The sequence below is a fragment of the Falco punctatus genome (genome assembly GCF_963210335.1).
Source record: "Falco punctatus genome assembly, chromosome: 6".
In the NCBI taxonomy this organism is placed as follows: domain Eukaryota; kingdom Metazoa; phylum Chordata; class Aves; order Falconiformes; family Falconidae; genus Falco; species Falco punctatus.
The window spans coordinates 45,401,048-45,422,237 of NC_137585.1; the positions used below are offsets into that span (position 1 = coordinate 45,401,048).

Sequence of the window (21,190 nt, forward strand, 5' to 3'; positions counted from 1 at the left end):
TTCCCCCTTTTTAAGCTGCAGTGAAACCCTTGTCTCCTGTAGAACCACTGAAGCCACTAAATAATTTGGAATCACATATGAATTCAGATACAGAAAAGCAGGACTGCAGCCAAAGCTGTGATAAATCTGAAGATGATGACTCTAATCCAAAAGTGAACACTGCTGATACAAGCAGGACAGAATATTTGTATGAAGATCCTGAGATGGAGAAAAACAAAGACGGTGCTGCTGCTGAAGGTATTTCTACAGGGGCTGAAGAAAGAATGTGTTATCAGCATGAAGGGGAAATTGAAGAACTCAAGCCGAGCAATAGGGATGGGGTAAAGGTTTCACAGTCTCCCTCTAAGGATGTGTTACATTCAAAAATCAAGCATAGGCTGGCCCAGCTCCACATATCAACAGATTTAAACTTCACATCTGGTCTGGCTGCACAAGTTGCTGCCAGGTCTTTTGCTTTTACTACAATGCAAGAAGAGACTTTTGGAGATGAGGGGGAGGAGGAGGGGGAGGAGGAGAAGACACAGGAGCATGAAGTCCTTGTGGAGGACTGTGAGAATGAAGATAGAGGCTCTGAAAATGAAGGAAAAGTATAAGTCTGAGCTGAACTTTATTAAACCAACAGCAGGCAATTTGACACAAAAAGCTAAGGTAGGGGTTTGAAGATGAAAATACTGCACGGGAAAAAAAGGAGACCTAAGTATAATACATCTTGTTCCCTAAGTCTGGTACACTAAATAGGACTTCTAAGTATATCAAAAATTTGCAGGTAAGAGAAGTTTAGGCTGCATCCAAGAAATAGTTGGCTGTTCCCTTTTTAAGATCCTAGTGGTGGGTTTTGGAATTTACCTTTGTGTTTTCTGTTTTATTTATTTATATTATAATGTATTGTGGTTTTTGTTTCTAAAAAGAAGGCAAAACAATGTCTTGAATTACAACAGACATTTTTTTGTTCTCAGATTCTGTTATCGTGGTATCAATGTTTGTTCCAACAAAAAAGCCAGGATGTTTCTTCTGGGAGAACCTGAACTGTTCCCTGCGATATTCCCCCACCACTTTCATTTCACTTCTTGTGTCTGCAGTCTGTTGGCTAAGCCACCGTAGGCATTTGTGATTCTGTGGCTAGTGATGTGGCTCCCAACTAAAATGTAGAATTTTAAATAAAAACTTGAAAGAGCTAGTATTTGATGTGTCTTGGTGTATGGGGCTGACAGTATGAAGTTAGTCATGCTTCAGATTAAGGTTTACTTAGAATTTTATGAAGGGTTAATAAATGATTTCTAGATGTTGTAATTCCTGTTAGAGAAATGTGTAGTATATGTTAGGGAGGGTTCTAAGCACGTTGGTAGAAAGTACTGTAGACAGCTAGAAGCTATCTGTTGGATTGATAATTGTTGAGAAGTAAATACCTATTTATTAAAACAGCTATTAATTATTTGTTAACCTTTTGTAAATTGAACCTTAATATAATTGTTTGGTTTGATATTAGAATTGATTGTACATTTTTATGTCCTGAAGTAATTTTCTTAAAGCAAAATTATCTGAGCACTTAACAACATATTTTGTTTAAACAGCATACTTGCTTTTCCCTAATGTTCTTTCATTTTTCCTTAGATCACACCTGTAACCCGTGTGATTAAGAACCCATGAGAGAACAAGAATTGTGTATTTTCTAAGGTGTATCTTGTAACTTGGTTGACACTGAAATCTGGATGTTTGGTATGAAGTTATGTGGGTTGTTTTTTTTCTCTGTGGTGGCGTTAGGAGGAGCAGCAAAGTGATGCTAACCTCACAGAGGAGCCGGTCAATAGTTTCACTGCCTTCTCTTCCTTTTGCCCTCTGACAGAGAATGAAGCAAAGGTCTCATGTCTAATGGCGAGAGAGCTGCCTTTGTATGGAATACTCTACTTGCACCTCAATACATTTCCAGTCACAAAACACCTCATCAGTTACTTAGGGTATTTGTTGTCTCTTGATGATTCTATAGAGTAAAGGGGTTTTTAGATGCAAGTTGTTCAGAGGATGCTGTCATGAGAAGTGGGGAAGCTAATGAAGGTCAGCAGGTTAGGGTGGAACTCTGACCATATGTCAGAAAACAAGTGCTTTTTTTCAACCTACGTCTCTTATATTAGTGATTTTGTATGAACGCTGTTAAATATGTGGATTTTTTTACAGACCATGAAGAGGTAAATGTCAATTGATAAGACAAAGGGAGTATGTGACTTACACTGTTCTTTCACAATATAATGCCTGTCTTCTCCCTTACACACAGATTTTGGGAAGAGAATGTTTTGCCGTTCTTTGTTAACCAGTAAGACGGTGTTCTGTGCCCTTAATTTTGTGTAAGTGACTGGAAGCTCAATGGATGATGTCTTGGGGAACTTGTAAAAGAAAAGAGAAAAAAAATGCTTCTTGTAGTGTATTTAGAAGCTAAGCCTCCTATTAGTGGTAAAGGATGTTCTTCTGTAACCTGTAAAGGTTAGGCTAAGATGATGAAACACTTTTATTTTCTCTGTGGTAAGCAATTTATTTTTTTTATCAAGTCTGTTCATGCTTCTGAAAAAGAAGTCTTCCTCATCCTTGGCTTGAGATCCTTGAGTTCACAAAGTGCCCAGATACTTTTTGTTCCTAGCTAACTGTTCTGACTGCCTAAATGTATGTTCCATTAATATTTTTCCACTAACTCATCCACCAGCATCTCGTGATCTTATGTTGTGTATCCCAGAAATGATGTCCTGAATTTTTCCTACGGGATACAAATCTTGGTTTACAATGTGTATGGCTATGATACCAACCTGGAAAAATGATCAGATTTAGGATATTTATTATCTCTGTCCTCACAGTTTTGGATTAAGTCAGTAGTAACCCGAGTGCTTTGCATTGCTACTAAACCAGGTTTCAGATCTCACATTTATAAAAGTTGCTATCTCTTACTCCTTTGCTACAGTCCTTAGCAAAAGAGCTGGAGAATCTACTTTGGTGACTGACTTTGGGACCTAGTTTTATAATGCACTGGTCTTGGTGATGAAACTGGCCTAAGAAACCCCATCCATCATTAGTTGTTCATCTTCACCCATCAGCTGTGTCAACACAGGTTTTTGCAGCCATGTTATAAACCAGCTCGTAAGTCCACTTGGGTCTAAATTCCACTCCTTTTAGGGGCTACTTTTCACTGTTCTTATGCATGATGCAGTTTACAGTGTTTACCTCCAAACAGCTGTATCAGCACATACTGTGTTGCGGGTATGAGACTCAGGATTGTTCACATTTACATTATTGGCAAAGATTGTATAGTGTGAAATTACAGCCTTGACATTAGACGTGGGTTTGACCAAAGCATGACTTTTCAGAGCAAGTTCTGATCCTACTTTGAACAAACAGGTTTTCTACAAGCAATTTAACTGCTTTCCACGGTCTGTCTTAGTGCAGTCTTAGAAGCTGCACACATGAACATCTGGGCTCACTTGCTTTCTCTGCCTCCCATCACATCTATATATAACAGCCATCAGGTCATTTATTTTGATTTTTTTTTTAATATTCCCCCTGCAGAAAAAATATGGCTAACAGTGTAAAGCACACAAAGCATGACTTCCCTTAATTTGATAATCAGGTTCCATTTACATGGAATATTACTGTTATAATCCAGGTTTCCTCATAATTATTCCATTTGAAAGGACTGAGCATACATGCTATAGATTCCGTCAAGAACCTGACTGATTTATTGGCAATCATAATTAATTGTTGCATTTAAAATTACATATATGTGAACACACTGAAGTGTGAATTGGCACTAAAGGGTTGTGTGAATATATTGAGCATGTCAAGATCTGAGTGCTGTCCTGTGTTCTTTGGCTCATTACCCTAGATAGGGATTTTTGTGAAAACAAAACATTTGCTTCTTAGAGCTTTGTAACTTTTTGAAACATGTTAATCAGGAAATCCATACTAAATAATGGGTTATGCTGAAGGATACCAGCAGCAAAAATTATTTGTGAAGAGCAGGGCTAACACTAAATGCATTTTCCCTATTCTATTTCCAATTAGCAGCTCTGTGCCAATTAGCGGCTCTGTGAAGTTGTAAAGAAGCAAGTAATTATATAGAGTTAAGTAATTTCTTCTCCTGTCCTACCTGGAAGGCACTCCAAAGGAGATACTTGCTTCTTGGGTCGGATTGCAATCTAGCACTACATCTTTTATGTGACTTTACAGCTAAAGATCTAGGTAAAGGCTTAAATAGGGACAAAGATCTGTGATAAGATATTTGTCCTCTTTTTTAAGTGTATGTCTTCATGACAAATGAAACAGTGGTGTAATGGAAGCAAATTTTGAGAATTACAGATAACTGAGCATCTTCCAAATAGAGTCAAATGTTCTGTCAACTATAAGCAAGATTCACAAATGTGAAGGCTTCTGCTATCAGTTGCAGTAATGGGACAGTTTTACTCCCGACAGGATTACTAGACATCACTGAATCCTGCGTTTATTTTTCTAAATACGAGATGGAATCTGGCAGACTAGCCGGTTTTACTGAGGTTTCAGACTTTGTCCTGAGGACACCTATCTGTGTGTGACCTGACTGTTTACAGTATTGGAGATTTTATGTGTATCTAAAGTGCAGAATTTGCAACTGTCTTAATAATTTCTTTGGTAGTAAAAAAAGTATCTAAATGGTGGATTGTAGAGTTGTTGGCCAACACTGAACTTCGTAATCTTGTAGTCTATCCCTTTTTTTCTTGCTTTTTTTTTAATAGAAGCAAGGGGTCAAGTGTACTAAACTGCCCCTGTTCTTTAAAGTACTTAGTGAAGGGCTGCTGTTGCTATGCAAGTGGCTTGTTCCCAGACCTAACTATTTTTTAGAATTAACAGGGTTTCATACTGTCTCATCTGAAAAAGCAGGCAGAGTGTGAGAAAGGCGGTTCATCAGTGGAAAGGGTCAGGCTACACTGGGATCTTGTCTGTGGCAGAGACTAACAGCAGATGGTGAGGGAAGAGTGTGAGGAAAGGCAGATCGTGTAGTGATGTCTCCCCAGGCTGCTCCCCAACAATTTGTGGCTTAGGGACTCCTTGAGCTAGTGGTGGTGGTGGCTGTCAGCTTTAACAGGTCCTGATGGAATTCTCTTCATAAATTTCTTCAGTCTCATGCTTAGTCAGTCATTACTAGTCCCAATGCTGCTATGTGCTTATCTTTATTACAGTGTTTTACAAAGGAGGCGATTTGTCAGTAATGGTTTTTAAGTTTCTTTTTTTGAACAGAGCAAGCCCACTTCTCTCAGTCCTTCTGCAGAGGTCATGTTTTCCACCTTTCAGTTGCTTTCCTTAGAAATCTATCCAGTTTTTCAAGTATAATGACCGAAGTGTGGTGCAGTACTCCAGACGCAGCCTCAGCAGTGCCGAGTATGGAGTAATAATCACCTCCCATAAAACACTGAACCATTCAAATATATTTAAGTCCATATAGGAAAAAAATCTTTTCAGATCTTTTACCCTTAGCTGTTCAGATGACAAATGAAAATATTTGGTCTGAGAGAGGAGAAATATTTATTCACTGTCATCAGCAGGATTTGGCTGGATAATGTTTTTCTTTGCTAACAAAACAAAAAGTTGTTAAATCAAAATGAACTTCCAGCAGCTGCCACCTGGTCTAACACAAACTGAAGATGCCAAACAACACTTGTTTAAATTTCAGCTTGACTTTTCAGCAGTGTTCTTGGTCTCTGATGAATAAGCATGTATCAAAAAATGTATTATTGCACAAGAAATGTGGCAGTGGATATATAGACATCAGAGATTAAACTGAAGGCTTCTGTGGGTAATTTTTAAGGTGCCTGGAGGTGTGCTTTATTCATATTCTCATGATATTTAATTCCCTCGTGTATGTGTTTTTATTTTACCACCTTGAATTTTAAATGCCAAAAAGTACACTTTGATTTATTTGACTTGAATATTTGTGCAGTAAACAGAGAAGTGGTAATGGTACTGTAACTGTGATAATAAGACGTGTTCACAGGTAGGGGTGAAAGCTACCTACCGTGAACTTTGCTTTGTAGATGGGTAGAGCAGTGTAGTTTGAGCTACAGATCAGTACGTAACTGTTCTCGATAGTCTGCCTCACCTTTCACGCTGCCGTCTCTCAAGGTTTGTCAGAATAAAACTTGACTCAATGATGTTCTGTTAGCCCATGTTACACTTTCTGAATTGAACATAGGATTCTGAAGAGGTGACTATAATTTAGTAGATGAGGAAAAAGAGTTTGCTTCTGTTACAAAAGGCTTATTTTAAAAGGGTTTAATAGGACCAAGACTTGAATACTTTCATAAGATCAGCATATTTTGACCTTTATACCTTCTCACCTTTAAATCTTAAAGGCTTCATAGACAGTCTGCTTTAGGGGATGCAGTTTCTATAGCAGCTTAAACCAATCCAGATCCAGGCTGCGATGGCCATGCCACAGCCATGCAATCTCGGTCCCTCCTTTAGGCTGGCTTTTGTAACCACTCAGTGATTTAGGACGTGGATCTGGCTGAAAATGCACCACTGCTTTAACTTCCACCAGGCTCCCTCAACTAATTCATCATGTGGTTGAAAGAGTTCTAGTAGCATTTCAGGGAAGCAGGAGGGAATACCTGCCTGGGTGCTGAGGAGGAATGCCATAGCTCAAATTTACATCAGTTTGAATTAATATTTACATGAATTACATCATTAGTGTCTGCAGTGAAGTGGGATAAACTCAACTCTGTATGTTGCTTCCTTCATCTCCCTATTTTCTGTTGACCGAGGATGATGCCACTCATCATTTTCCTTACTCATTTTGACTCCATGGGTTTTTGTTCTTCAGGCTTAGGCTGCCCAAGACCTGCTCTGTTTTACTCCACAGAGTTTCTAAACTTTATTATACTGCCAGTAAAACTGAAGTTACAATGCATGGTTTTTTCTGCTTACTGTTTTCACCCTTCTGGTCCTCTGACACCTATGGTTTTCCCTTTACCACCACTCTTAAGAGGTCCAGATTTTGAAATAATACACAAATTCTTCTTGTGTGTGTTTGTGACACAGCTTGATTCTTCTGCATCTTCAGCATTGGAATGTCTAGACCTAGATGTGTATACTGAATTTGAGAACTGAACCAGAAGGTGGACACCAAAACGGGGAGTACTGCAGTCAAAACAGAAATAATAACATATAGCAGCTCAAATTTATACCACATTTTTGGTGTGTACACCAGTTTTGTTTTAGAAATAACTGTGATTCCAGTACAAGGTCCCAAAATAGGTGTCATTAGTTGCCTTGATTTGTGCTTGTCTTAATATTTATGGACAAGAACAGAAAATAATCTCAAATTTCCAAATAGAGAGTGAGCAATGCATTCCATTACTTTGTGCTATTAAAAAGAGGTCCTAAATAAACAAAAAAAGTCATTCCTGAATATCTTCAGTAGTCATTACTAACACAGTCATGCATTTGATCTCAATAGAAGCACCATAAATGAGGGCTCTTTATAATGTTTGATATCTGTGTTTCTAAAATAGTATTAGTAATAGGCTTTAAATGTATTACGGGATAAAAGCCAAAAACCTATGGATTGTCCTTCAGATCTTTCATCCAAAGCCACAGCTGGTCAAATTTAAACAAGTTCATGCTGTCTGTTCCAGCACTGCTCAGTATGACACAGTTTTTAATGTCCTAACATGAGTGCTTACAGACAGTTTGCATGCACCTGTACGCCCAAGGTCTGCAAAGCTTGTAGAGATCACGGAACAGTGCTGAGGGAAACCTTTTGGGTTTATTGTCTCTGTCATGCTCCGTTGCAGCACCCATGCCACATGCAGTCCCACTCATAAACTTTTTCCTTCTCAGCTTTCCTCTTCACGGGCCACACAAACTAATTGTGGATGGGGTTTTTTGCTTGTTTCTCACCTAGGTTACTATGCTATAATGCACCAGGTAGTAGACCTCCAATGAAAGCTTAAACATTCGTGGCCATACTGCAGAAGACAAGGCCTGGGCACACGGGGTGGAGAAGCTCTTCTGGTCTGACCACCTCTGGGAAGAGTTGTACTGAGGTGGTTTGACTGTGGGGGTGCTGAGCTACGCTTGATGACTCTGCTGGTGTCTTTCAAAGCTCCAGTTCTTGCTAGGTTCGTTCTTCCCTCTGGTGGTCCCTCTCTTCACTCTCAGCAATCTTCAGCCCTTCTGCAGCGTTCTGCTCCCAGCTCTTTAGGAACTTAGCCACTTTTTCCCTTCATTTCTGAACATGTTCTCTGAACTTTATGAAATGGCAGGCTAGAGGGAATCCACACCAAAGCGCTGCTGTGCATTCCCAGTCATAAACTCATAAACAGAAGGATTCTTAGGGCTGGTAACTTGTCTGTTATGACTTTCCTTCCAGGGAGCTTTGACCTACATTTCAACCTGGCCCTCCTGTTCCTTCCTGGACTTCAGAACATTCACTTCCAGAAATCTCCCTCCTTAATGATCTGATAGTGATAATGAGATAGTAATGTCTCCTTAGCAAGACTGATCCTTGAACACATGTTCCTCATTACATGAGCTTTACTTGTTCTTTCCAAGAGGAGGGTGGCACAGTTATGGCTGAGCCTGTGTTCCTCTAAACAAGCTTGCTTCTTCCTGCAGGACAGGCTTAAAACGAGCTCTCCAGCTGCTACACCAATGTGCTTTGGCTCCACAGCTGCCTCACCTTGAGCTCTGGAAGCTCTGGGATCTAGCAGTTGTGCTTCAGTCTTTCCCGCTGTCAAAGACCATGTGTTTTCAGAACATAATTGCTGCTAAATCTCCTCTGAATTGAACCATTTTGAATTTTTATTGAGCAGTGCTAACGGATTGTTTCTTAACTTAATTTGAGGGGTTTGTATGAGGTATTATATATATATATACACACACACACACACTCTCTTCATATTGTACATGTGTATTGCCAGGTATCCCATTTAGTCGTTTGTCTAGCACAGAGATTGTATCTTTCTCACAGCAGACGTTCCAGTTGCTTACTTAAAAGATAAAAAAACCTTAATTTTTGTTATCTAATGGCAAAAGAACTGAATTCTGTTCAACCAAGCAGGCTGTGTGGAGGTATTTAAAATGCATGCTGATTTTACACCCTGAATTAGAAAAGCTATTTAACCTTGTTTTCTCTTATCAAGGCTTTCCACTGGAGCTGCTGTGAGTGCCTGTACACCCATCTGCCTTGCCTTAAACATGTAAACAAATACATGTTCCTCAACATTTTCTGCCTGCTACGTCTCAGTACTTCCCAAAACGGGGCCTAAGGGCACCATAGATTGCTGAGCAAGCCAGAGGGAAAGGAAGAAAAGAATCTTGATAAGCTGCTGTTTAATTGGTTAATAAATGAGAGCTAAAATATAAGAGGAAATGTTGAAAAGAGCAAACTGCAGCAAAAAACCTTGGCAGGGCTACAGAGGGAAATCACATGTGATACGCTCTGAAGTTTGCAGACACTGGGAAGGATCCAATTTCTCTTCAGTGTGGAGACAGGAAACATTCATCAAACTGGTAGTCTTCAGCCGCTCTTAAAAACCCCTCTATTTTATCTACATTTCATTTCCACAGAAAGACTCAGTCCTGCTGTGCTGGTGTATCAAGCTGTATGTAAATCAATCTCCATATCTCTTCCTTTAAGCTCTGTATGATGACAGTCTTTCCTGACTGTACTGAAAACCCATGTGGTTTGGCTCCACCAGGAGCCTCTTCTGCACTTACCCTGCCAGTTGCTGATGCTGCTTTAAACACAATTGATTAGATGGGCCTCAAGCAGGTTTAGATGGAAGTCTTTAAAGCAGGTATGAAGCCTGGTGGCTGGCTCTGTTACAGCTCCAAGAACTGAAGCTCTGGGTTGGATGTGGGCAGTAGCAGGAATACATTCCTGGGTTCTGCCCTTTCTGTGTGACAGGGGTTTTTGCCTGTGATATTTTCCCAAACCCTTTTGTTTCTTTTTTTCTTACTTTCCCACTTTACCTCCTTAGTTTTTCCCATGGCTATGAAGTCTTTTTTTACTTATTTGATGATGTGCACCACCAGGATTATATTGAAGCCATTTCTTTACATTTTTGGCTGTGTTTCCCTCATTTCAGAAGTAGTTTGCTTAATTGTAATGCTAATCGCTTTCAAAGTCTTTTTGTTTGCTATTGTTTCTTCGGCATCTGTAGTAAAATTCTGCCTCACTGCTGCGTGTATCGCTTTTTCTCCTCATCCTCTATGCCTGACAGCTGCCTAGGTGGCATAGATGTGGCTTATGCATCCTTCAATTAGTAATGATTGAATGGAATAGGGAATGCTTTTACAGGGACACGTAAATGGTGTATCAGCACTTTGTTTGATCTTTTAGACAGAAGTTTATTTATAATTCCTCTTTCATCCTGAAGATGAAATTAATTTCAAGCAATCCTGGCAGTAGTTAGTTTCTGCAGTATATTTTGCTGGCTCCTTAGTACAAGCACTTTAGTAATGAACACTGGTTACTCTTGTCTAAATAAGTGATGACTGAAGAAAGAATGTTTTCTGTGTGTCATGTGCTTCCAGCTGCACCTTCCTATCATCTTTCAGAGGCCTGTATGCCATGCAACCGTGGGGCAACTATCAGCAAAATCCCTTTTAGCATCACATAAATAGCTAGGTAAGTGAGGCTTTAGGAAGAGAATAATGCGTCACTTGAGGACACTGGTAGCAGGTCGATCTTTAACCTGGAAAGTGAACTTAGGTGCTGTGCAGGAGATGTCTTCTACTTGTCTAACTGGATGATTCCTAAGAAACAGACTTTCTTTGTACACTTCAGAAGTGCCAAAATAGTGGCAGCAGTACAGACTGGCTTCTTTTATCTGAAGCTTTGTGGCTCCCTCATAATGCTTAGACTTTATTATCAGAACAAAGACTATTCTGCTGATGTCAGGAGCTGTGGCTGAGGCACACCTCTTCCTGTGAACTTTCCCTGTATTGGTTTTAAGGTTAACAGCTGTTGACCACTTCTCACTGAGGTATGACTCACCTAATTCATATCCCCAGGAAAGAAAGCTTAGAGGTGACTGGGAAAGAAGGGAAATAATTTCTACTTGAATGGCAAGGGGATGCTTAGTGAAGCAGGAGTATTTATTCTTATGTATTGAATCTTGCTGCCTAACTGGTGCATAATTTTTTGTGCAGTACAAAAGGTCTTGCTTATTCTTTACTGTTTCCAGGTTGATTGGTTTGTTTTCATATGGAATACTGAACAGATCCAATTGCTGCTGTTAGAAGGAGAAGCCTGTCTACTAAGAGGGTCCGTAATGTTATCCTTGGAGATTTTTTTGAATGCTAAATTGCCTGTGTGTATTCTTCATAATGTACCATATGCAAATATTCTTCAGGAATTGATACTACCACTTCAGACAGTCAATATTTTCTATGTAAGAACTGTACGTTTCCTATACTGCCAAGAATGTATATATATATCTATGAAGACTTAAGATTGTATCTTTTTGAGCAAGCCTCTTTCTTCAACCATCTGAAACTTTCTTCCTGTTTCTCAAGTTCTCTGCTAATTTAATAGACACTTGTGTTATATTGTGTACTTTTTTGTATCAGCTGTATTGCTGTATTTCTCCTTTCTCTCATTAAAACCTGTTCTTCTCATCCTTCTGCTATGCTGCTTCTTATTGGAAATTCTTGTACTGTATCAGTTAACCTGGTCCAGAGTGGTGTGGCTGGCTGAGATGGAATCAGACCAGTCCTAAAAAGCCAGTCATTCAGACTTCTATTATATCATTTCATTGATCCCAACATGTAATCAGTTTTACTGTATTAACCTTCCCTAGCATTATTTTGCAGCACAGTCCATACTTTTGTAAGACAGTGAAGAAGAAACCTGGAATGGGATACTCGTGATATAAACAAATGGACAAGACACAAAACATGTACTGAGAGATGAAGCCCATAAGTCTCGTGGATGGTTGTTTCTGCTGACATATGCTAAGACACCGGTGGTCTTCCTGAGTGAATCAAGTTTTGAGGAGAGATTTGAAAGAGCAATCTAAGGGCATATTTCTTCTAGAAATGTGGCCTTCAACTTAAGTCAGTCAATTCTCTTTGCTGTCTCCATGCTTAACTCATCTTCCAGGTAGATGAAGAGGAAAAAATGAACGCAGGGTAAGATCTGCTTGCTTATTTCCATTAGAGAAACACCTGATTTACAAACAAGAAAATGCCATCTCCCAAGAAATAATTCCGTGAACAGATAGAGCAATGACAGTGCTTCTTTTACCCTCCCAATGAAAAGCAAGATTTTCAGTGTTTCACTGATGCTAATTCCTTTTTAGCAGTGCAGGATCTTCCTTGGCCTCCAGGTGTACTCTTAATAGTACCTGTTCCGCGGCATGGTATCCAGGAGGAAAGAGTTCAGAGGTCAATTACAGTGGACCCGAAGTATTGAAATAAAGAAAAAGAACAGAACATGCACATGCACGTATGTGTTGAGTATTTGGCAATTTCCGAGGGTGGGAGATACGCTGGCAAGAGGGAAAATACCAGGAGCATCAGGTCTTGGAGAACTTACTGTTTCATCTATAATTAGACACTTACTTAAGGATTAAATTAATCACATCTTTAGCACCACCTATATAATTATAGTAGTGTATATGGAAATAGCTATGTCACCTAGCCTTGGTTGTCTCTCAGACTCTTCATCACCCTCTCCTTCATTAAGACTGTTTTTGTGCCCCCAGCTGCACCTGCTTGTGTGCTCACAGCCTGTGCATGAAAGAACCCTGTGGAGTGTCCCATTTAAGGATTTCTTGTCGTGGTGCTGTGGTAGCAAGGGGAAGAAACACAGATGCAGAATAACCATGCTGGCTCTGACCACACGTGGCATCAGTTATACTTAGACGTAGGTTAGGCAAACACCCTCTGTGCGACTGCATACATTTACTTCTAAAGTTGCATTTAGGGATGATGCCACAGTGGGAGATATTTAGGAAAATTCTAGTGTAGAGAAGAACCAGCACAGGGAATTCCACAGGCCAGTGCAGCCTTCCCAGTCACTCAGAGAAGCATTTGCAAAAACACCCAGCCTAAAACTAATCTGTCCTGACTGCAATGAAGAAAGCTTGCCACTGACTGAGGGAAAACACGGTAGGCCGGTAATTAATACTTTTGAAAATGCTACTGTTAATTACCTGTCATACTTAATCCCTAACTTCTCTACTACTCCAGTAATTGTTCTGTGTACACATGTGAAGCTTCCTTCAGAGAAGAATGGACTGCAGCTATAATATGTGCTGGTTTCTGCTGTTCAATATAAATGAAATACATTGTTTTGTTAAACCGAAAAAGACAAGAAAGGAACGAACTTTCCGTGACCTGTCAAAGCTGGCTAAGAGCAGCTCAGCAAAAGACTGCACACTTCATTTTGGGTTATATCCTGTGTTCTTTGTTGTCACTGCTAATAACTGCTTCCCAGCTATTAGCACTCATTTAATAGATCATCATCATCATCACACCCTGCAAAATTTATTGGTTAAATCAGTAGTGGAATGCGGTGGCCTTTGCATTCATACCAGGCACTCTGAAGTTCCGGTTGGATTACTGGTTTGCAGCACCACTAAATTAAAAGTAATGATATGGTTCCCAAATGCTATGTAATAAATAAATTGCAAAAGTTGCAATTATTTCCCCTTTCTGCCTGTCATTGTTTCTGCTCTGGAAACTTCTATAAGAGAGCTGACTGTTGCAGCATATGCTTTAACTCCTGGGAACGCTCCCTCCATGAGCTGTATGCTCGGTGTGCAGCTGTGAAGTAGTGGACCATCTGCTGCTTTTTCTCCAGGTTATGCTTCTAAAGCTTCCCTGCTACTTTTAATTAAATGAAGCAGCTAGCTGCCAGAAGACACCTGACTAATGTAATTGGTCCTTTAATTGCAATTAAATTTTTATGGATAGTGCCAAAATGTAAATATAACAGCCCATAAAATGTGTTATTCAGATATACAGAAAAGAAATGGGGGATGAGTCCAGGACCTTCATCTGTTTTCTCATTTCCTCCTTGCCAGTAACTGCCAGTAAAGATTCTGTAGCTCGGCAGGTAGGGTTAGACAGCCCCAACTGTTGAATGGGACAGAGAGGAATATACAAGATGGAGAACTTGTAAACACACAGAAAAGGTGCAAATGCATTGATATTGGGACTGCTGTACTTGCTGCTCAGAGTCACGGTGCTTTACATTTAAGAAACTGAACAAAGAAGCCAAAGGTCTCAGGATAAAGTGATTAAAAACCATCGTGATAGAAATACCTGAACTTGAAATCGCTTGGAAAACACTAACCCATGTGATAATCAATCCTCATCTTGGCTGTTTTTGAAGGTCTTTAGTTGACTTGCTGTACCCATTGAAAATATAGTTGGCAAAGAGTAGCTTTCCTTGAACGAACATCTGCCAAAGAAGAGAACAAAAAAAACCATAGAATTGGCAAGAGCAACCATTATTCTGAATGACGATGATAGGTTGAGAAACAAAGGTTGTTGGGTAGCCTGACTTACAGCTTGGTTATGGCTTACAGCTTCATGACTTCATTATGTAAAATATTTTATTTATTTTATTTTTAAATATATATAAATATTTAAATAATATTAATACAGTTAAGAAATCAAAAAATAGAACTCCTGTTTTTTCTAGTCCCTCCAAGACTGCGAAACACAGCATACTGGAGCACATAGAACAACATTTATCATGTTGCTTCATGGGCTACCAAAACCCACTACCATCCATCCCAGTAATATTTCAGTTTAGGTCTGGCATAACATGACATATTTGAAGATGAACACAGACAGATATGTTAGGCATAGGAAAAAACAGCTGTTTATTTGGGGGGGGTGGGGTGGGTGTGCATATGTTAACTAAATTTATTTATTTATTTATTTATTTTTCTAATGGGTAGAAGTAGAATCTCGTACTTCTAAACTTTTGTAAGTAGCAGTGACCTTTCCTGTTTAAATGCTGTATTTCATTTGAAATGGTCTTCCAGAGAAGAAGGGTGACCAAGGCCATTTAACAAGTGATTGTAAATCTATAGGAATTAACTAGGCCTGACGTTCAAAGCCATATGGATTCAAAATACAGGAAAAATCTGAAACTTTAGCAATTTTCTCTCCCTGGAAAAGTAAACCAGGAGACTAAAGCTAATTCAGAACTGTTCAGAAAGATCCAGAAACATTTTCCAGCTCTATTTCCGCTGTTTCAATCATGCTTTTGATTCTGAAGTATATTTCACGGCGTCTCAATCATTTGCATGTTTCCCAAAACTGGCATTTGTAGATTATTATCTTATGACATCCTCAACAAAACAGATGAGTTAAAAGCCAAATTCTGTTTTGTGCTAGAACTTAGAATTCTTAAACAAGGTAGATGATGCATTTTGTACTAAGATCTCAAGAAATGAAAGGGGGAAGCCTTCTGGATTGTTACACTCTTTCAGTTTGGTTTGGATTGGCTTGTTGAGTTGGGCCTTTTGGATGTAATGTCCCCAGACTCAAAATTACCACAGCAAGTTCAAGAAAAGATAAATACTTCTTCCACATGTTGCAAAGACAGTTCCACTAAGATATAACATATGGATGATCTCCAAATTAGGACTTAAAGAAAAGACTGTTGAAATAGTAGATATAAAAAGAATGAAGGCGAGAGCATCAGCCTTTTCTCGGTCAGTAAAGAAGCAGTAACATAGCTGGGCCAGATTCTCACTGATGTGAAAGCCTGTGTCGTTCTGGCAATGCACAGGAGCCTTTGTGTAAGTGCAGATCGGCTTCATTGAATTTATAAGAATCCTTTAAGCTGATGGACTATCTAAAGCTGCTGGTGTTGTGGGATGTCCCCAGTGTTACACAACTGGAAGCATCTGGCTTATTTTGTTCTCAGCATGCAGGACTCCAAGACGCTTCGAATACTTCAGGATAACACACATCCAAGTAACAATGGTTGTATTGGCTATGAGAAGATCCAGAGGACCACTGAGCTGTTTTCATCGTATGCTCACACCAGTACGTACTCATCTGTAATATAGCCAGTAATGAACATGATGTAGAACACTGCCTTTACTTGTGGGAAATTGAGAGGGAAAAACCATTTTATATCATGCATTTTTCAGTTTTATAGGCAAAAGTTATTATGACAGCACTGTTGTACGCAGCTCTGAAACATTTTGCTTTCAGTCAAGTAGCTTGTCTCATTATTATGAAGAGGTCTGTTTACCTGAGTGAGAGGAGCACTCAGAACCGTGCAGATTTGGAAGGGATAAGCAGTATAATACAGTTACACTGTGACACAGGTCCTCATTTCTCTGCTCCCTTGCTTAAATCCAGTGTTGTGAGCAGCATCAGCATCTCACCAAAGGGACTCCTGTAAGCTCCCCTTGGGGTACAGTTTTGAGTGTACGTCAGCAGGTGGAAATGACAGTAACATTTGGCCTCAGCTACTGATTCTCTGGCTATATGTACCCCTTCATGTCTGTGTGCTTTGCCTTGAGGCAAACTCTTATTTGCCCAGACTTTCCTGACTCTCTCTTCATTTTCCTATTCTCATTTCAGTTTCTTCCTCATACTTTACATGTATGTATGTTTCTTTCCCTGCTTCTCACTTTTTTTGTAATCAGTACCTCCTCTTGCTTCCCATAACTGGTCTTACCTCCGCTTCCCTATTGCATTTCTCCTTACACAGACATCCTGATCTGACATCCAGTCTCTCATACTTTTCCTCTGTATCTCTGTTATCATTCTCCCTCAGTTGTGCATATTCTTTCCTTGCCTATGGTGGGAGCACAGAGAGCAAGAGAAGAAACCTGCAGCCACCTGCAGCCATATGCCAGGGATTTGTGCTCTGGTTTGGTCACCACTCCCTGGTCTGTTCTGGCCTTCGGGTTCCTGATACAGATAATCAGAACTAGCTGCTGCTTGCTGCTGCAAACCTTAGATGTTGTGTTGTCCATTTAATTGCCTTTCATGGCCACATGAATGAGGAAGCAACGCACAACACTTTGGCTTTGTCTAACCACTGGCATTATCATTCATTCTGCCAAAATGTGGTGTGTTGTGTACCGGTTCTGTTATTTCATTCAGAGCTCTGAATCTGTTTCAGTGTGGCTAGTGATGAAAACTGTAACAAGCAGATAGGGAAGGAACCTTTCACCACTGCAGGGTTGCGCACAGAATGCCTTGCAAATATCACCCCTGTTCTCTGATACGTATGTGTTCTATAATTGTACAAAATGAAGAGGCTGATAGAAGGGGTAGATAAATGTATTCCAAAGATGATCTGATGCATGAATACACAATACATTGCAACTTTGCTAAGTGAAAATAAATGAGAAGGCTGCCTCTGGCAATCACCATCGCTGTCAGAGGAATGTAGCCCTTTCCATTACAATTCACCTGGTTGATTCTGTGATGTTATGACATGGAGGAATTTCATTATTCCTTCCACCACAAGCAATCAATTTGTGCCTTCAAGCATAAAATTCAAGTATGCTTGAAGCTTTGCTTGCTTGCATAATACATAAATGTTACCAGTCAAAGTTTTCCAATGGTTTTCAAATTCCTGTCACTCTCATTATGGCCTTCTGTAGCATGTGACTTACACAGGCTGGCATTTTATGGCATGAGTAAGAATTTTATCTTCTAGAAGGTATCTTTCTGGCTTGGTTCACAAACACAAGGAATTTATAGAATAAGAAGGTTCATTAGCAAGTAGCTCTGAAGGTCAACTTTTCTCAGTGGACACAAACAGGCGTAGCAAAACTCTTTTACCCTTACTGGGGCAAATTTAATCCAGAGTGTTTTAAAACCCAAGACTTTAGTGAAAGCCAAGAGATAAACTTGGATGGCAGCATTTCAGAGTAGGGGGAGGTTCCTTCTCCTCTCAGAGCTAAACATAGTTCTGGCAAATGGCCTCAGACTGAAATTCTTGAGGGAGTCATAATAAGCAAGCCAGGGCAAAGAGGAATGTTTTTTTTCTCCTTGACTAATTCTTCCACATAAAAAGGCAAAAGGTCAAAGATGAACTTTAATACTAAAGAAATTCTGAACTTCAGAGCAATAATATGTCAGAACATTAAAAAAAAGCCAAAATAAAAGATGTTTTATTATTGGCAATGGTAGATTGGTTTTATAAGCATATATATCTCTGTCCTGATTCCTTTTAACCTTTGGGAGAAAGGGAAATTTTAGATATTAAACACAGACATTAAGCAATCCACAGTAGAGGTTTTGGGAGTTCAGCCCATACTTTTCCCCTTATGTGCCCTTCAACATCTTTCTAGCTGACGGAAGGAGTAAAATGTGGCTGTCTAAAAGTTACCACAAGTTCTCTTTCCCTGGCTTTTTTGACCGAGACGGTCATTCTCAAGGTTAATTTCCTTCTTCCTTCTGTCGAGGAATATTTCATGCAGATTAGCAAACTTCACACGTTCGTATTACAGAAACAACTCTGTTCATTCAGATTGCCCCTTAGAGAAGCAACTTGACAAATTCATGTATATACATGCATGTGCATTCAGATGTTCAAGTAAAAAAAGATTTGCCCATGCTAAAGTTCATTTAGATTTAATCACCAGCATTGAAATACATTCAATGAAAGCTTTCTTATCTGTTTGGGTTTTGTAGTACCACCCTTCTTGGGCTGGTAATGTACAAACAAGATAGTTGAGCTGTCCTTTTCATGTTACAGATTATCTGGGCTGATGATGACATATAACTTTTAATCGTTGTGGGGTGTGCAAATAGGAATCAACCTGTGAAATACAAAATATAACCTGTAAGCTCAGCAGTGCTGAAGTGGCCAAATGCATATCAACCAGAAAGAATCTTCAGGAAAGCGAGGGGAATGACTAGAGGTCCAGAAAATATGAACTATAAAGAAAGGTTGCATAACATGTGTTTGTTTGATATACAGACATGAAAACTGACTATGGGAGTATAGTTATAGGAGACAGAAAGGACATAAAAATATAACCTGCTACAGAAAGGAAGAGAACAATCTCTTTTCCATGTCTATGATAAAAAGAGCAAGAAATAATGGGCTTTAACGACAGGAAGAAAAATTAAATAGACAAAGATGTCAAGCAATATCAGTATAAAAGCATTCAGACCATATTTTCGTAAGTCTATTGTGGCTTCTCTGTCACTGAGTCTTTATGAGCAGGTTAAACAGCAAGAGTGGAATTCACCTCACCTATGGCTGAATCCCATGGAGGAGAAAAATGCATTTCCAGCATGTGATTCATTTGACCCGCTTCCATTCTACACTGGAAGGAGATTAACTACAGTATGGAAGTGCCCATTTCCCTTTGGGGGCTGTGAAAGACTTTAGAAAACCAATTCAAGACTAAAGGTCTGTTTTGTAGGTGTGTACAGCTCTGCCAGGACCGTACCATCTCTTGTCTCCGTAATAGCACTGATATAGTTAATTTTGTACTGGTGAAAATGGCAAAGCTAGGTGGCCTCTTGAGGTTGTTTCTAGACCAGAGGTCCTCAAACTTTTTAACCAGGGGGCTGGCACGCGGATGCAGTGGCAGGCAGTCACCTGCGGCTGCTTGGTTCCCCCCCAACCCCCCGCAGGGGGGGGGGGCAGGGGGGTCTGTAAATACCAGGGGCCGGATTGAGGACCCTGGGGGGCCGTAGTTTGAGGACCCCTGGTCTAGACTATGGAGGAAATAAAGAACCGTCATTGCAGAAGATCTGCCAAACTAGAGACCTAACTGAAAACAGAAGTTCAGTAGGATGACAGTAACAAAACTTTGTTACTGTTTGACAGCTGCTTGGCTGAACAATTTGGAATGAGATAATGAATAATCTAATGGTTAATAAGCAAACATGTACGTTATCAGCACACAATGAGCAAACTGGTGTTCTTACTTAGTCAAAGAAGTTTAAGAGTAGAAGAAGCATAGAGACTGATTATCCTGTGAGTTCCTGACAATGGCCTTTCCAGGATAGGTTTTGTGAAACAGAAGACTGTACAAACAGTTGCTGGGTGTGTTGTTAGGTTCTGTGTACAAATAGGGGATCGCACATCCTGGGCTCATTTCATAAGCATTATTTTTACTGGAGAAGAATTACTAAAAAACATTGTAATCTTGATTATCTGCGGCAGAAAATGGCAGAAACAATTTTGAATTATATTCCGAGAAGACTGCCATCAGCTCTTGAATCCAGAGAAGTCCAGACTCACTGAATGGCCTCAATTGCATGAAATCCTTCCATGCTATTGATGAGCTGCACAATCAGCTCAAAGCATTCAGCCTGTATTGCAGTGAGTGCACTGAAGAAGCTGGCAAGGCTGCAAGGCAAATGCAATTATAGAACCTAGCATTCCATTAAAAAGTTTTGGAGATCATCTGGAATGAAATGGACTGTCGTGATTTTCCCTCACCTTTTCCAGGACAGTACTCTATTTTTCAAGGGAGAAGAATCATGAAAACCTCATCTGTCAAGTTTCTTACACTGATAGTTTAGCTTGGCTTGTACAAACAGTTATAAATGTGTACTGCCCTTATCGCTAGGCTGTCTCAATATTTTCAGCCTGTAGGAACGGCAATAAAAAAGTCACTAGTGGATTTAATGAAACCTGTGTTACGTTTCCTATCTCAAACCTCCATGCCAGAACACTGGTTGGGGATGGGAAAGTTTGGGTTAGGTTAAAGTCAGGCTGTGGTTTCACCTGGCCTTTTCTGGAAGTCTTGTACATATTCCCATCTTGGGAGGAAAAAAACCGTGGATTCTCCTGCTCTTCATCCTAGGCCTTGCATCTATGCTTGGATGGCTGATTTCTCCACAGATGTCTTACAGGTGTGTATGAATTTCACCACTAATGGCAAATGCAGCAGGTGTTGATGAGGGTAAGATTTCTCCCCTTCCTGCTTTGTTTCCCTTTTTATTTTTCCTCTTCTATCTTCCTTACGCATTTGGGAAACTTCTTGTTTCACACTTAGCAGGTTACCACCAGTGGCATAAACTGGGTACACTGCTGCTTGCTGGAGAGGCCAGTTCCCTTTGTGGTTTGGGATAAACAGAGGATCTGGACTAATGGATTGAAGTCTAAAGCTGCTGCTTTCCATCTGTTACTGCATAGCCGCACTGCAAGCGAGAGCTAAGTAAACGTAAGGAACTTTCACAGCTCATGTTGCAGTCTTCAGGGCAGGAACAC

At 39.9% G+C, this 21,190-nt stretch overlaps 1 protein-coding gene across 2 annotated transcripts in view; it reads left to right on the forward strand.

Moving 5' to 3' along the window:
- The window catches only part of VEZT (vezatin, adherens junctions transmembrane protein), a 66,831-nt gene extending 55,052 nt beyond the window's left edge, over positions 1 to 11,779 (forward strand). For both annotated transcript variants that reach the window (XM_080392605.1, XM_080392606.1), the window contains exon 12: positions 16 to 11,779. In XM_080392605.1, the coding sequence (XP_080248731.1) occupies positions 16 to 593 (578 nt within the window). In that variant the 3' untranslated portion in view covers positions 594 to 11,779. The remainder of the gene's footprint in view (positions 1 to 15) is intronic.
- Positions 11,780 to 21,190: the final 9,411 nt, after the last annotated feature.